The 17,152-nt window shown below is 40.4% G+C and overlaps 1 protein-coding gene across 1 annotated transcript in view; it reads left to right on the top strand.

The window, feature by feature from the left end:
- TAFA4 (TAFA chemokine like family member 4) overlaps positions 1-17,152 on the top strand; it is a 196,151-nt gene that overhangs the window by 54,012 nt on the left and 124,987 nt on the right. Inside the window, exons 2-3 of the mRNA XM_058166818.1 lie at positions 8,020-8,152; positions 11,410-11,525. Of these exons, the coding sequence (XP_058022801.1) occupies positions 8,073-8,152; positions 11,410-11,525 (196 nt within the window). The 5' untranslated portion in view covers positions 8,020-8,072. The remainder of the gene's footprint in view (positions 1-8,019; positions 8,153-11,409; positions 11,526-17,152) is intronic.

Raw genomic sequence — 17,152 nt, 5'->3', positions numbered from 1 at the left:
AGCATGAGTTGATTTCCCCCCTTTTTCTAACATTTCTTGGAAAATGTAGTTCATTTACATAACATTTGGTGATAATAGATTCTTTCTCAGCTGCTTTTTAATAGCCTTCATTTTGTAAACGTTGCAAACATGGTATACTTGTTTATTTCATAGTTATAAATGTTACAAAGCACTTCTTAAAATGGTGATACTGTAGAGGGAGTAAGAACAAGCAGTGGACTGCTTATTTTAAAACATGAAGACAAACTGGGGAATAATTCAGATTAAATCCACATTCATATTGAATATTCATATTCAAATCCACATTCATATTTAATTGCTTGGCGTGTGTCTGGGTAAAATATTACACCCATTAAACATGATGATTATGCATGTGTGTTTGTTTGTGTGTGTGTGTGTGTGTGTAAAATTGTATTGAGAATAAATGATTATAGAGGGCTAGAAAAGGCATTTCATAATATATACATCTTGATGGGAAAAGCAGCAATTAGCTTTAAAGAATGTTGTGATTTAGAAAGTCATTATAATCAAAAGGTAAAATGCTCTTCTTGAACCTTAAGCCCCAATAATTTTGTTGCAATATTAACGCTTCCTGGGTCAAATTGCTCATTTGAACCTTCAAGTTTATGTATTGCCTGAATCTGGGCAGCTTCCTCTTAGTGTGTCGCGTAAATAAAAACCAATTATGAATCATGCTGTCAGGACTATAATGCACTGAATGGGGAAGCCTAACAGGTAAATATAAGAACCAATCAGAATGTTCCTACAGCAGGGGTGTCAAACTCCTCAGGGGTGCTTAAATCTGGCCCGTGGGGCCGGCCTGGAAATAGCAAAAGACTGGTTTGCGTGCCTCTGGCAGCCAAAATGGGGTGCAGGGGCCCATGCGCATCCCCTGTGCCCCGTTTTCTGCCTAGAAAGCCTCATTTTGGCCTGAAAAGTGCTGCAGGAGGCCATCCAGGCCTCCGGAAGGGCTGTGGGGGGACGCACAGAGCCGCCCCTCCATGCCCCATTTTGGCCGGCAGGGTGTCATGGCTGGAACCCATGTGCTGGAACCTTTGTGCCTTCAGGGTCCAGTCCTGCCACAATCCTACCGTAGGAAGTTGGGAGGGGGGATTACAAGAGTGAAGTAGATTTAGCCATCACAAAATTCTCTATAGAAGTTCAAGGCCATGGTATCCAGCAGCTGTGCAAAAAAGAAATTGGAGGATGTCTTCTGTTCAAGGAAGAACTGATTGGAACTGTGGTGGACATGTGGGAAATACGGGCAAGGCCTTGAACTTCCTTTTGGGTGAGGAAAACCCGGAAGCTTTCAGATTCGGGTTTTCCCAGATGTGCCAATATGACAATAACTTCTAATAAAAGTTAGGTTTGAGGAACTTCAAGCCTCGGAGTTTGATTTTGTTGGGGGTGTTACTTGGAACCCTGACACAGGGTGCTGCAGGAGACACCTATCCCGTCTCTCCCGCCCCCTCCTCCTCCCCCCTGGCTGGCCCGCGGAGGAGAATTACAATGCTGATCCGGCCCTCGAAGAAATCCAGTTTGACACCCTGCTCTACAGTAAAAATCAATCCTATCAAAGTAACCGTTATTCTAGTTACACCAGTAAAAGGGTGGGACTCACTGTTGTGTCTGTAAAAGTTACAGTACAGGAACAAGAACTCAACTTGGGTAGCTGTCAGGTTGCCTCTTTCTGCAGGCCACACATTTGGGGGAAGGGCCTGTGTGAATCATCGAAAGCATAAACATGACTGCTAATTAATAACTTTATTTTACCATGACACCAATGCTCAAGGGACTGGCTGCAGTTAAAACCCTCAGTGCTCCAGAAGGTCAGGAGAGATTGTGGTGTTTATACTATGTGTGTGAGTCATTACAGGCTTTCCCAGAATAGCCACGTCTAGTGTAAGCAGTACTCTATCCAAAAAAGAAACAACAACACCTCATCCAGCAGGATTTTCCTCTTACACACATGCTTCTGGTCTTATTCTGGATGCTACTCTTATTTACTTTAAGTTTCTTTCCATTTTGGGATTGTTTTTTTTTTTTAAACCAGTGAAAATGTGGGTGGGGTACAGATTTTATCAATACATGTAGCAAAATCAGGCATTCTGTTCTCTGCTTCAAGCATTTATGAAATATTTATTTTTATACATTTTTCAGGGCATGTTTATCATTAGGAAGAACATGGGTACTATTTGTCGTCCTTTCCCTAGCGGAGAGAAATTTTAAGAAGGACAAGCAGTCGTGTTGCATTCTTTAGATTTTTCAGGCTTTATTTTGAGGTTGCAGACTTTTTTTTTACCCTGTTCAACAATATTGGTGAAGATGTTTTGAAGTGAGGTTTTTAGTTGCCCACCTCCCTATAGGATCATTCACAGTTTTCACTTATCAGCTCCAATCAGTAGGACTGGGATCTCAAGGTTGGAAATTTATCTGTGTTTGTGTTTGTGCTTGTGTTTGTGTCTGTGTCTTTGTGTCTGTCTGTCTCTTTCTCTCTCTCTGTGCCTACCTGTATACCTTATATCCATCCATCCATCCATCCATCCATCCATCCATCCCAGAACAATTCTTGGTTATATTAAAATCATAACTTAGTACCATAAAACAGATAAAAGAATTTGATAATCACAGAGCCATAATTCTCTAATAAGGAGAATAGGGAGCACATATACTACCTATTTGGCCATGCATCTCTTATCCTCTCTGTTTGAGACCCGGCTCAAGCTGTAGCTCTGATTGAAAGAGACAATTATGTTGGGTTGTTTCATGGGAAAAAAAAAAAACCAAGTTTGTTGGTGCTGAAGAAAGATAAATGATCGCTACCCTCAAATTTACATGAGTGGTATGAAAGCAAAGGAAGGAAGAAAAGAAACAGCATGTATTTCTGATGCCTCTGCTATTTGTTTGGCATGGTTTGAGCCAAGATGTTTGAGAGAGAGAGAGAAGAAAAAGAAAAACAGAGTTCCTTTTATGCAACCCGGAATGCAGGAGCAGTCACTGATCAACCTGACCTACCAGTGTTCGTGCTTCTGCTGTGCGCCTCCCAGATATAATTGATCAGGTCAAATAAATCAAAGCCGCTATTCCATTTGTCAGGAGCTGAAGTAGCAGGATGGGATGTCATATTTCCTGCCTTGGCAGTCCTTCGCATATTCCCCAAGTGAACCCTCTTGTCTTCTCACTTCATCTCACACTGCCAATCCAATTTAATAGGCAGTAATAAAATGGGATGCAGAGTAGGGGCCTTAGTGCTTTCTATTTATGTGGGAAAAGTTCAGGTAGCGGATACACATCTGGTCATGCAGCTGGTTCAAGATAATTGCCAGGGGGTCTTCCGAGCTACATTGGATCTGTGTTTCCTTGAATCCCATCACTACAAGCAGGTCTTTGGTTTGAGAAATGGCTGGCAAAGAAGTCCCAGTGGTCTTTACTGACATATGTCCCACAAAATAATGAGCCAGCAAAGCTCCTTCCATCTCATAGAAATGCAGAAGCTTTTGTTGCAACTGTTTATTGTTCCTCCCTCTCCAGTCCCTGGGCTCAACTTGACCTTCAGCTACCAGGAGCTCAATTCAAGTCAGGCTTATAATAATGAATTATACAGTCCATTCCCCCCCCCCGCCCCCATAATAGTTACACACATTGGCTCAGGAAATAAACATGACAGAATTGTCTCTTTTAATGAAATGTGGCAACCAACCTGTTGCATTTCTCCAGCGGTCATAAGTATAGGTTGGGAATGACAGGTTTTAATTGCTACTTTCTCCATGATACTTTAGGCTATTTGAGGAAATGAATTATGAGATGGGGGAGAGTGGGGAGATTGAAGATTTTATCAGTATTATATGCTTGGAGAGGAATGTATATGCATGTTGTGGTCTGCCAGCAGCCTGCGGAGCTGGCAACGGAGTCAGACAGTGACGAGGCTGAGGAAGAACATGGGTCAGTCCTGGAGGCTGGGGAAGGCCTGGATGAGGGCTCTGCGTTGGAGGCAGAGGTGGGGCTAGGGCCATCGGGGAGTGAGGTGCGGATTCCAGAGCCTCCAGAGGCTGACAGTAGTGAGGCAGAGGAACAGGAGGAGCCTGTTCCTAATGCACACATGAGAAGAGCTGCCAGCAGGCAAGAGCAGCTCAAGCAAAGAGGACAACTCAGGAGTAGGGCCAAGAGATGATTGGCCCTTCCCATAAGGCTTAAAAGACCAGCAGCAGCGTTTGGATTCTTTGCTGAAAAACAATGTTGATAGCTTTGTCTTGTTGCATTTGTTTTATATTGGTTTCTTCTGAACTTTTGCCAAGAAAAGCCTTTGGCAGTTTGCCTAATTGGACCAAGGTTGGTGTTAGGACTGAGGAATTGTGTTGGGAGTAATTTGCTTTAATTTAGCTGAACTATGCTGAGAATGTATTAATTCTCAGCTGTTCTAATAAAGTTTGTTTGTTTTTACACTGACTGAGTTTCGTACTACCTACTTGGGCCTGGGTCACAACAATGCATGGCACTTTGGTCTGGGATCAATTTATTATTTATTTTATTTATTTAGCACATGGCCTACAATGTCAGGGAAATCTATGAATACTAGATACAATATGGTCCGGATATTCTAAATTGCTAGCTCATTCTCTTCAGCTCTTGCATGCCTCTCCTTGGTGCACCTTGGCTATACTGTCTGACTAGCGGCACTCAGGTTGCTGGCTCTTCTGGGCTCCTCCACTGGTCTCGCTTCGTGTTGCGTTGCCTTGCGTCCGGCCAGGTCCAACGATGGCTTCCGCTCTTTCCACACACATGAACGCAGCTAGGGATTAATTTAGAGAAGATGGATTAGGAATGTAGAAGAAATCCATTGCTGATTTTCTTGGAACACATTTAGATGTTGCAGTTCAACGCTACTTATAGCATCCATACTTCTCTAAAACTCACCTGAGAATTCTCTGTGGGATATTGCATGGGTATACATATATCTTATTTGTTAACTGGCCTATGCAAAAGAGCCTGCTGTTGATCGACTTTAGCGCTTGAAGGAAAGTGCTGGAGGAGGTCACTAAAAGTTGAGTCAGAGCCAGGCCACCTCACACAACCACTTTGTTTCGAGGCAAGCAGCTTCTGTGCATACAGAGAATGCAGAGGAACATTCAAAGTGAAGTGAAATGGCTGCTGTGATCTGGCAAGTAGAGTATTGCTTCAGTTTGCATCTTAAATGACTCCAACACATGGTTTAGTGTGTCTTTGTGACTTAAGTATAATGGGTGACTGAAAATTGAATTCTTTTCTCTGTGGAGACACAAAGAAGAATCATCAGTACTTCTGGAAATGCCCCTCTGATTCAGTGGTGGATTTCAAAATTTTTTACTACTGGTTCTGTGGGTGTGGCTTGGTGGGCATGGTGTAGCTTGGTGGGTGTGGCTTGGTGGACGTGACGGGGGAAGGATACTGCAAAATCCCCATTCCCTCCCCACTTCTGGGGAAGGATACTTCAAAATCCTCATTCCCTCCTCACCCCACTAACCTGCTCTGGGAAGGAATCAAACTCGCCCCTCTTAATTTCCCCAAATAAAATATTATTCATAAGAAAAGGCTCCCAGAAAAGCAAGGAAAAATCAAGCTGCTAACAAGGGAACCTGCCTGAGGCTCATTCCATATTCCTGCCAGCTGCATAAAGGAAACTTTGTAGGAAGAAAACAGCTACTGGTGCTTAGAGATAATAGAAAGTGGAAGCCGGAAGTTCGGCTCCATTTGCAAGCAGGCAGAAAACTCTGAATTCAAGACAGGATATTTCACAATGGAAATCGCCAAAACCTTTTTAGAAACACAAAGCCCATGTTGCACAAACCCCAAAACTTCAAAACCATAGAACCATATAAGAATCCTTCCTCCAATCCAGTTTGTTGTTCAGCTGACCCAGAAACAAACTGCTGAATATCACTTCTCTTCTGCAAGTAAAAACTTCCTTCCAGCAGCTGCTTCTTGGCTTGTCAGTTTAAAGTGACGGCCTCCTTTCCCCCCACTTCTTTGCCAAGCAATCTCCTGGCTGAAAAGCGAGCCCTGATTTTTTCCTTCTAGCCAATCAGCTGGGAGACTGGGAGGCAGTGAATAGATTGGGGGCGGGGCCTGGCAGATGTGGTATTTACCGGGTTCTCCGAACTACTCAAAATTTCCAATACCAGTTCGCAAGAACCGGTCAGAACCGGCTGAAACCCACCTTGGCTCTGATTATGGAAGAGCACATGATCAGTTGGGCATTCAAAGGAGTTTAGCCTGAAGAAGACACATGGATTAAGAATCCTGCAGGTACAATAACCTCTGCAATCCAGGGAGCAGAATAGCAAAATTAATAATTCTGAAAAGATTTGGCAGCATAGAAAATCATCTAGCTGAATGACTGAGGCAAAGGAAAGTATCAATAGTGTTGCGTGCCTTGGGTGCAATCCCAAAACATCACTTGAACACCGCCAGCATTGATAAAAGCACCATCAGTCAATTGCAAAAAAAACAGCTTTACTCAGAAAGAGCTTACGTCCTGTGACAATGCCTTTAATCTTATTAAACAATATCTGCTTATCCCGGGAAGGATTCTGTAGGTATATAAAAATGCTGGATCCAATCTAAACATCTGGTTGACTGTGTGACAGAGGCTAATCATCATCATCATCATCTGCACATTGACAAAATCTTCACCTCTCAATTACAAAAGACCACACTGCTGAGATCTGCACATATACTAAACCAGAGGTTATCAACCTTTCGGACCTCAAGGACCACTAAATTCATAATTTTCAATCCTGCAGACCACTAATATGATCTGCCTAATGACCGACTGGGTGGGCGTGGCTAAGTGGTCATGTGACTGGGTGGCAACTCGATGCCATTCATGTCAAGGGGCGCCTCACCAGCCTCTACTCGCCTCTCCCTTCCCAACCACTCCTCACCTGCCCGCTCAGGCTCCTTAGGACCCCAACAGGTAGCAGTTGTTGGAACTAAGCAGCCACCATGAGAAAGAGTCCATAGTTTGAGGACCCCTGATTTCAAGCAATATAAAAAATGCAAATAATTTTTCTGCGGACCATCAAAATTTCCACGGACCACCAGTGGTGACCACTGTACTAATCCACTACATCACAATATCCTAAGTTCCTGAGAAAAACTTGATGCATATGAAGGCTAACATCATCTAAAGAACTGGCAGCTGTTATTTTTGTGTATGTAATAATAATACAACCTTTTATACTCTTGTCTAATGCATTGTTCTTTTATTTTATTATCGTTAACATACAAATTACAGTAGTGTTACCATCTCTAAATGTTCATTCTCATAGATAGATAGATAAATAACTACAGGAAAGTGCAGAATTTATGAAAATGTGTATCTACTTTCTCGCTGATGTCTGTGGAGACCATCTTATTGGAAATTTTCTTGAATTTATTGCAGCTTACTTGACTATGCCTTGAATGCTAGTTTTCAAACAGTATTTAACACTTGGTTAAGAGAACAAGGAATTCACATGTAAGAATTATAGAGTGTATGGGCATCTGCGGGAGTGGGTGCAGTATCACAATCTAAGCTCTTCCTGTTTTGTGTATGTATGCAACATTGACACATGTACCTAAGGGTGTGGTTTGGATTATAATACTTGCCTCTTGTACAGATGTTGACTTCCTGCACGTCCAACTACTGATATAAAACTCAGGCGTAGAGATGTCAGTATTCTCATCTTAAGAGCTTCTGAAAAGTCCCTGAAATTTGGCAAGATGTTGAAATATTTGCAAGTTTAGATTTAGTTCATTTTTAATTGTTAGGAGGCTAGGTATATTTCTGGCTCTGGTAGATGTATCACTATCATGTTGTCATTACGGTTCCTAAAAACCTTAGTGCATAGCTAGATCTGGAAGAATCATGTGAACAATGTGAAAGAGATTATTATATCTTTCTTTGGTATAACAATGGTTTTAATTTAAAAAGTTTCTATCTTAACCAGTCCATATCCTCAATAATAATACAGTATTTTCCCAATCCCGTTTCTTCTCTAGGCTTTGGATGTGTAGTAAAATTTGGGTGCAGAAATGCTCGGATATATTTACAAATGGGAATCTGCATTTCTGGCAGAAAGTACCTGCTGCTAAGATTGCTGACCTGCAATAAAAATCTGGAAAAACTATCAAGGTAAGAAGTGCCCCCAATCCTTTAAACAGATCCTGAGATTTCTGAAATATTTGATGATAACATAAGCTTAATAAAGTTCTTTGAAGTAGTTTGTCTCCTTCGAAAGCAGATGTTTCAAAACTCTTTAGCTCATTGACCTCTTCATGACATTTCATTAACTCCCAAACTTTTATTATATGACAATAATTTAATAAATACTATTTAACTAATAATAATAATGGGAACTGAAGCCCACTCTCACTGCTGGCTGACCATTTAACGCTGAGCAAGATTGTCTTATCAGTAGCTACCTCACCTTCAAGATTAGGGACTGGCATGGAATTCTACAGAGGCCCCAAAAGATTAATTGAGTGCAATGAACTTTCCATCCTTAATAAAAAAGGGTGAAAGATTTATACCTCCCATCATAATCAACCCCACTTATTAACACTCAGACTTTCTAATCCCCTTGACCTACAGCCATTTATTGACCACTATAGGCCCTTTACAAACTGTACTTCAACTCCCAGAATTCCTGAGCCTGCAACCTTTAATGGGGCCACAAAATTTATGTGGAGGAGGTATAGAAGGCTAAGTGAGCCTGGAAATTTTGGGAGTGGGGATTTTGCAGCTTATTTTTGAATTAGGTAAAGATAAAGGTTCCCCTCGCACGTATGTGCTAGTCGTTCCTGACTCTAGGGGGCAGTGCTTTTTTGAATTATTTTTATTTTATTTTATTTGAATTTTGAATTATGCTAATGTTATTTTAGGGCTAATACTTTTAATTGCACTCGGATTTTGGCCATCATGATCAAAGAAGGCTGGAGAAGTTCCCACTTCTGGCCACAACATTCCCAGGGGAATTTGTCTGGGTTGGCTCGGGAAGGTAGGAAGTTAGCGGGGTGGTGGGAGGAGCGGAGGCTGCAGCATCTAGTGAAATTTTTCTTTAGAATATCTTTTCTAAAAAGTAATCCAAATTGTTCAAGGTTTTTTAAAATTATTATTATAAAAAAATTTATGCTGCCCATCTCCCCTACAAAGTGACTCTGGGTGACTTAAAAGTCTAAATCTCATCTTTATCAAATTTACTGAATATCATATTTAAATAGGAGACTTCTATGTGTTGTTGGATATACCGTGTTTCCCTGAAAATAAGCCCTCCCCAGATAATAAGCCCTTCCCCAAAAATAAGCCCTCCCCCGAAAATAAGCCCTCCCCAAAATATTTAAGTGCATGCACAGCCAGTCCCCACCATTTCCTCTGGTTAAGGTTAGGGAAAAAGAGGTGGCAAGAGGAGCCAGTCTTGTTCCATGCACCCCAAAATAATAAGACCTCCCTGAAAATAAGGCCAAGTGCTTATTTCAGGGTTCATAAAAATATAAGACAGGGTCTTATTTTCAGGGAAACACAGTACTATATGTTGTTGTATTTCCTTTGTACACTTTTCATGCAGGATTATGGTGGGAGGAGGTTTGCAAATAGGTTTCTATTTGATTTTTGCTCAATATTCCTTTAAATCATAAAATCTATGCATTGGAAGGAATTGAAGGATTATTTAGTCTGGGGTTTTTCAAACTTGGCAACTTTAAGATATGTGGACTTCAACTTTCAGAATTTGCCAGCCATCTTAGGGAATTCTGAGAGTTGAAGTCTGTACATCTTTAAGTTGCCAGGTTTGAAAAACCTGATATAATCAAATTCTTAAATAATGTTGCGTATGAATGCGAGATATTAATAAATTATATTCTATGGCAATAGAATCTATACTGCCTGATTATACTGTTTCACTATAAAAGCACTTTTTAATTAACAGTAACCAGGAAAAATCTTTAATCCAGACATACAACAATTTCTAATTAATTGTTGCTCATTAATTTTTGATCTTGGCTGCAACAATCTAGGCAATCAATAGGTAGAAATGAAGAGATTCAAAACATTCTAAATCTTGGTTGCTCTTTTTTCTATGAACCTCCCTCCCCTCCCCTTTTTTGTTGAGAATGTACAACAGGCTAGTAAAGTTTTTCTATTGGTCCCTTTGGAATTTTGAAAGTAGATTGTAGGTGTTCTCTCAAAAATTTTCACCTGTTGAGTTTTGCCTATTCCCAAAACAGCTGTGGATGGGTACAGAACACCTGTTTATCAGGATTTAGATGAATGAGTTTGTTCATTGTCCTGTCTTCTAGCTCAGGGGTCTCCAACCTTGGTCCCTTTAAGACTTGTAGACTTCAACTCCCAGAGTTCCTCAGCCAGCTTTGCTGGCTGAGGGACTCTGGGAGTTGAAGTCCACAAGTCTTAAAGGGACCAAGGTTGGAGACCCCTGTTCTAGCTGATCAGAATTATTTCTAGTACCCAGATGTTATCTTTTTTTCCTGCATCAGTGGGCATCATCCCCACCATTTTCTAAAGTTGCTTTATCAATGGGAGAAAAAAAAGGCTCCCCCCCCAGTGCTGGTACAGGTAGTCTTCAACTTACAACAGTTCATTTAGTGACAGTTTGAAGTTACATCATCACTGAAAAAAGTGACTTATGACCATTTTTCATACTTATGACCGTGGCAGCATCCCTATGGCCACATGATTTGGCTGCTCAGCAACTGGTTGATATTTATGATGGTTGCAGCGTCCCCAGATCATGTGAACACCTTCTGGCAAGCTAAGTCAAATGGGGGAGTCAGATTCACTTAACAACTGAGTTATAAACTTAACAACTGCAATGGTTCACTTAACAACTATGGCAAGAAAAGTCATAAAATGGGGCAAAACTCACTTAGCAAATGTCTCACTTAGCAACATAAATTTTGGGTTCAATTACAGTTGTAAGTCGTGGGCTACTTGCATTTTGAGATCTTGGAATAGGCTCCTTCCCAAAATTCCCAAAATTGCCTCCTTTGGATGTTATTTGGTGATGGGCTAAGCGTCTTCAAAAGTCTGAGAATGAACCAGACAAAGCTCATAGTTTCAGCCTCATAATGGAAACAGACAAAGAGCATCTCCAGAGACAGAAATTAGAAAGAAAAGATGTGCTGTTCTTCATCCTTTTTTGTAAAGCATGGCTGATTAAGAATTGACCTCAGTTTAGGTGTGAATGTGATTCTACCCCCTTAAGTATTATGTTTTTATTAATCCGTTTCATTTAATTTCCAGTCTTCATTAACTTTTCCTCTCCCACCCCTTTTTTTTTATAGCTTTTGCTTTGTATTTTACCCTGTTCCGCATTTATTATTGTTCTTTCATTCTCAATGGCTTCCTTCCCCCACCCTTGCCCTCCTTTTCTGCAGGATGAGCTCCTGTGCCAAATCAATGCTTCCATCTCAGTGGCTGTTCCTGGCATATGTGTTAATGGTGTGCTGTAAATTGTTGTCCGCAAGTAGCCATCCTCCTCGGGGACCGGCAGGTAGGAGCTTTCAAACTCATTAGGCGCTACCGAGGCCAATTAATAACACTCTCCAAATGTTAGAGTCCACTTTTTAGCCATAGATAATTGATGAAGCTGTTTGGCAATGCGGTTGTGATCAGAGCGAAAGAGACGAAAAGGTTACGAACTCACACATAAAGAAAGATGAATTATTGCTAAGCCTTAGAAGCAGTTCATGATCGTTGTCTGTGTCAGACAATTTCCTGAATGAATTCCTGAGACTCTGTGGATTTCAAATGTTCATGTTTTTCTTTTTCATGATACCCAAAACCCCCCCCCCCAAATCATAAAACAGAACCAAAAAGTGGAAGAAATATTCTCCAGAATTGTGAGCAGAGGAGACATTGTTCTCTCGTAAACAGTTTACACTGATTACCTGAATAGAAAAAAAAAAATCCTTTCCTGAACAGCTGTTGCAATCTCGAGCAGTTGGCATGTTCTCGTCTATAAAAAGATAAAAACAAGTTGCCTCGTGCTGTGGCCTCCTAGAGAAATAAATCAGCTTTCAAATGATGGGAAAGATGGGAAGGCTTTCAGCAATGGTGGGTTTCTACTGGTTCACCCCGGTTCGGATGAACTGATAGTGGTGGCAGCGGGAGGCTCCACCCACCCGCCCAGACGTCATCACGGATGCTCTGCGCATATGCAGAAGACTCTGCGCGTGCACAGAAGCGTCATCTGCGCACTCAAAGTTCCGAACCGTTAGCAAAGGTAAGTGGAACCCACTACTGGCTTTCAGTTAAATTTGGGTCCAAGCGCAAGGCTTTGGCAGTGGCACTGATAGCAAACCATAATAATGTTGAAGTAATGTTGAAGAGCGATGGCTCAGTGGTTGAAGATGCTGAGCATTTCAGCTGGAGAGCTGACAGCTCGGGTTCGAATCACCAGTCAAAAACAGAGTCATATACGACCGATAGGAAAGTCTTCATATTTAATAACTTGCATTGGAGGATGTCATCATCAAACGTTGCAGTTATATGCAGCACCTGTATCAGATGCAAGTGGCAGAATGCAATGACATTGTAACATACAGCTGTCTCCAGAGAAGCCCATTGGCTTTGAAGAATGCCGGGATCATCACAGCAGATTTACAATGTCAACTCACTTAAGGGCTTGGTCCTGAATCGCCTGTATAACGTTGAACATAGGAGACAATATTATCCTCACGAGACCTTTCCCGTGGGAGAAATGCCTTGCTTTGAGAAATTTGTCTCTGTGCTATAAATCTAAGGTTATTTGGATGAAAGCTGAGGAGTCTGCCTAGACAACTTTGGATTTTTGAACCACAGCTCATATTCTTTTCTGCCAGTTAGGAAAAAAAAATGATTTCGGTTAATCGATTGAAAGCACTGCACATTCGTCACACAAACTAGCGGTTCTGATCTTTGCCACAATGGCAGGGTTTTTTGTGGGGGACAAAAGATGAAATCAGTTTCAGCAATACTGTACAAGAGGAAAGGAGGTTGTGAAGTGAGTTTTGCCATTGGTTCTCAACCTGTGGTCCACAGACCCCTGGAGGGGTGCTATGTCCATGAAGGCTTGAAGCAATGTTATGATTTAAATCTTGAGTAAAGTCTTGGGGGTCCGTGGCCACAAAAGATATTTAAAGGGCCGGGGAGGGGGGGGGGTCCATGGTGGAGAAAAGGTTGAGAACCACTGAGTTAGGCTGATCCCTTTTCTTTGAATTGTGGCATTCATACACATAGAGTGAGAACAGCTGCGTCTAGCCAACCTTGGTTGTTCTTAAGAAGCTAAGCAGGATTGGATGGGGTCGCCAGTTGAATGGGAGATGACCAGAAAATCTCAGGGCTATGGATTAGATGGGAAAGGTTTCATTCAAAAAGAATTGTTTCATTGTCCACATATTTATTTATTTAATTGTTCTGAAAATCTCACAAAAAGGTTTAAAACACCAATCTAGAAAATTAAAGAAATAAAAGCAACAAATTAATGCTTAAACATTATGTTAATGTTAAACAACAATGTTTGAACTTGAAGATACTATGTCAGCCATTAACTTAATAATCACTATAGATGTTATCTTTGTTTTACCATGACTGTTTTAATATACGTGTATTGCCTCTATTGATGCTTTCGATTTTGTACCAAGTGCATGGCACCGAGGCTCATATAGATTTATTTAAAAAGGAATTGTATGGCTCCTTAAATCTCTTTTCCAGTGAGCAAAATTGGTCTAATTTGGGAGGGGGGAATTCAGTATATTAAGACATACTTTTGAATACAGGTACTCCTCGACTTACAACAGTTCATTTAGTGACCATTCAAAGTTACAATAGCACTGAGTGACTTATGATCGTTTTTCACACAAATGAACTTTATAGCAGCCTCATGATGATGTGATGCTTGACAGCTGACTCACATTTATGATGGATGCAGTGTCCCAGAGTCATGTGATTCCCTTTTGCGACTTTTTGACTTTTTGACAAGTCAAAGAGGGAAGCGAAGATTCAATTAACAACTGTGTTACTAACTTACTTGCTGCAGTGATTCACTTAACAACTGTGGAAAGAAAGGTTGGTAAAATGGGGCAAAATTCACTTAACAAATGTCTCACTTAAGTGCAGAAATTTTGGGCTCAATTGTGGTCGTAAGTCAAGGACTACCTGTACTACACCTGCAGTAGTGACCAAAATTGTGGAAATCTTTTGGGAAAAGTGTATTTTTTAGGTTTGATGGCTGATAACACCACTTTTTTGGGGAGTTTCAAGATAATGATATTCCACTGCTAGAATGGCCTGGGAATAGCCCAGATCTCAACCCAGTTGAAAATCTATAAAGAAACTTGTTAGTCAGAAGTGACCCAGCAATAAAACCGAGTTAATAGAAGCAATCATTCAATCTTGGTTTCACATTATAACAGCTGCAGAACTAAAAGACTTGCTTCATTCCATGGGAAGATATTGTAAGGGCGTAAATCATGCTAAAAGTTACCGAACTAAATATTAATTGACGTGATAATTTTTGTATATCTCATTTTTTCTATGGTGATAATTTTTGTATATCTCATTTTTTCTATGGTGATAATTTTTGTATATCTCGTTTTTTTCTACGTGTTTCACTTTTCTTCTTTATACTGTAACTGCTATTCTAATAGCAAATCCTTCATAAAAGTTATTGCATTACATTCTTGATTAAACTATCTTTCCATTGATATATAATTTTATGGTACTACTACAAAAAAAGGGGGTGTTATTAGTTAGTTTTAGAAAATACACTTTTCCCAAAAGGTTTCCACAATTTTGACCACTACTGTAAAGAAGTTTATCATCAGGGTATCATTTTGCTCTTTTATTCTTCTAAAATAATTTGAAATATTTACCTCTGCTCATTCTGGGATATTCTCTGGGGCACAAACAGGCAGTGGAGCTGCTCCATATGGCTCATGCCCATTGTATTTAATGATGTGGTTTTGAGGGCTATAGTTGCTATTTGTAATTGTGTGACAGTACCACTTTCTAAACAACAGGAACAGAAAAACAGAAAAAAGTACATGTATAGATTGGGTGATATTTGGCTTAATAGCTATAACTATGTGAGGGATCTTAGATTCTTAGTGGACAATCAATTAAATATGAGCCAACAGTCTGCGGCAGCAGCCAAAAAAGCCACTGCAATTCTAAGTTGCATTAACAGAGGGATCTAATCAAGATCAAGTGGGGTATTAATACCACTCTATAAAGCCTTAGTAAGACCACACTAGAATACTGCATCCAGTTTTGATCACCACACTACAAAAAAGATACTGAGACTCTAGAAAGAGTACAGAGAAGAGCAACACAGATGATAGGGGACTGGAGGCTGAAACATATAAAGAACGGTTACAGGAACTGGGCATAGCTAGTCTAGTGAAGAGAAGGATCGGGGAGACAGAGAAGAGGGGGACAATCTATTTTCCAAAGCACCCGAAGGCCAGACGAGGAATAATGGATGGAAACTGATCAAGGAGAGATTCAACCTAGAAATAAGGAGAAATTTTCTGACAGTGAGAACAGTCAACCAATGGAACAGCTTGTCTTCAGAAATTATGGGAGCTTCATCACTGGAAGCTTTCAAGAAGAGACTGGACTGCCACCTGACAGAAATGGTATAGGGTTTCTTGCCTAAGAAGGGGGTTGGACTAGATGACCTACAAGATCCCTTCCAACTCTGTTATTCTATTCTACATTTAGCAATTCCCTGTAGTTGCATAGCTTCTCCTACCCCCATATTAGTTGGGGTTGCAGTGAGGGTCAGTTTCTCTCTATAGATCAGGTCAAAATTACAGAGTACTTCTGCAAATAAAAATAATCCCTGAAAGGGGACAGGAGAAAGATGCGTTCCATGCTTTTTTGGGGGGATGGATAACAATTTAATAGAGATGTGGTGTTCATAAAAACCTATCTGTTGCAGTAATTGCAGCAAGTACTTGATATTCTGATTGTTTTGAAAAACCAGGGAAGGATGCCTGTCTTGTGTTGAATGCAATGTGTTTGGGATGTAGGGAATCTTGTAGCTTCTGTGGGGATAAAAATCCGTTAATTTGTGAAGCAAATTAAGCTAAGTAAATTCAGCTTATTTAAATATTTTCAAGGTGCGGAAATGATGTGTGTCTGTGGGAAGGACAGGATAATTTAGAATTAATCCAGCTTTAGAATCAGAATTAGAATTCTAATTCTAATTAGAATTATCCAGCTTTCCTGGAAAGTCCTATTTCATTTCATTGTAGCCAGATGCAATTGCAGCGTTAAGATGAAATTTTAGTAAATTATAAATTTAGAAATGCCTACTTTGCTACGTATTGCCCCTATTAAAATCAAATGTCGATGTCATGGTTCTGTGTTAAAGTTCTAATTAACACCATCTGCCTTTTAAGAAATCTGTGATTGCTGGCAACCCCTGACTTCATTTACCTAGTCCCACATCTAACAATTCAATGTGCAGAGATCTGTGTGCTCTTATCATAAGACGCGTCTAACATATGAATGTCTGAAAGTACAGTACCGGTAGTCTTCAACTTACAACCTTTTGTTTAGTGACTGTTTGAAGTTAGAACAGCACTGGCTTATGACTCTTTTTCATACCATTGCAGTATCCTCGTGGTCATGTGATCAAAATTTGGACGCTTCTTAACTGGCATGTATTTATGGTGGTTGCAGTCACCCTGGGTCACGTGATCACCTTTTGCGACTTTCTGGCAATTTAAGTCAATGGTAGAAGCCAGAGTCACTTAACAACATTATTCCTAACTTAACAACTGCAGTGATTCCCTTAACAACTGTGGCAAGAAAGGTCATAAAATGGAACAAAACTCACTTAACCATCTTGCTTAGTAACATAAACTTTGAGCTTAGTTGAGGTCGCAAGTCAAGGACCAAAGTGTACCAAAGTCGTCCTTGAGGATGAACTTCAGGGTTCCTTTTGAAAACATTTAGTGATCAAAATAAATGTGCATATTTTGAATGCATCAACATCCATCCTTGTTTAGCTTGTTAACCATTAATGTCTAGACAGTGTTCCAAGTATATTTTAGGTTTTATTTTTCTGGAATGCAAGAGAAGATGCAGTGGCAAAAACACGTTGACATTGGAATTTGTTTCCAACCTAGG

This window comes from Ahaetulla prasina, chromosome 2 (assembly GCF_028640845.1).
Source record: "Ahaetulla prasina isolate Xishuangbanna chromosome 2, ASM2864084v1, whole genome shotgun sequence".
NCBI lineage: Eukaryota > Metazoa > Chordata > Lepidosauria > Squamata > Colubridae > Ahaetulla > Ahaetulla prasina.
Note: the sequence above shows the minus strand (reverse complement) of the source record. Positions and strands in the feature narration are given on the sequence as shown.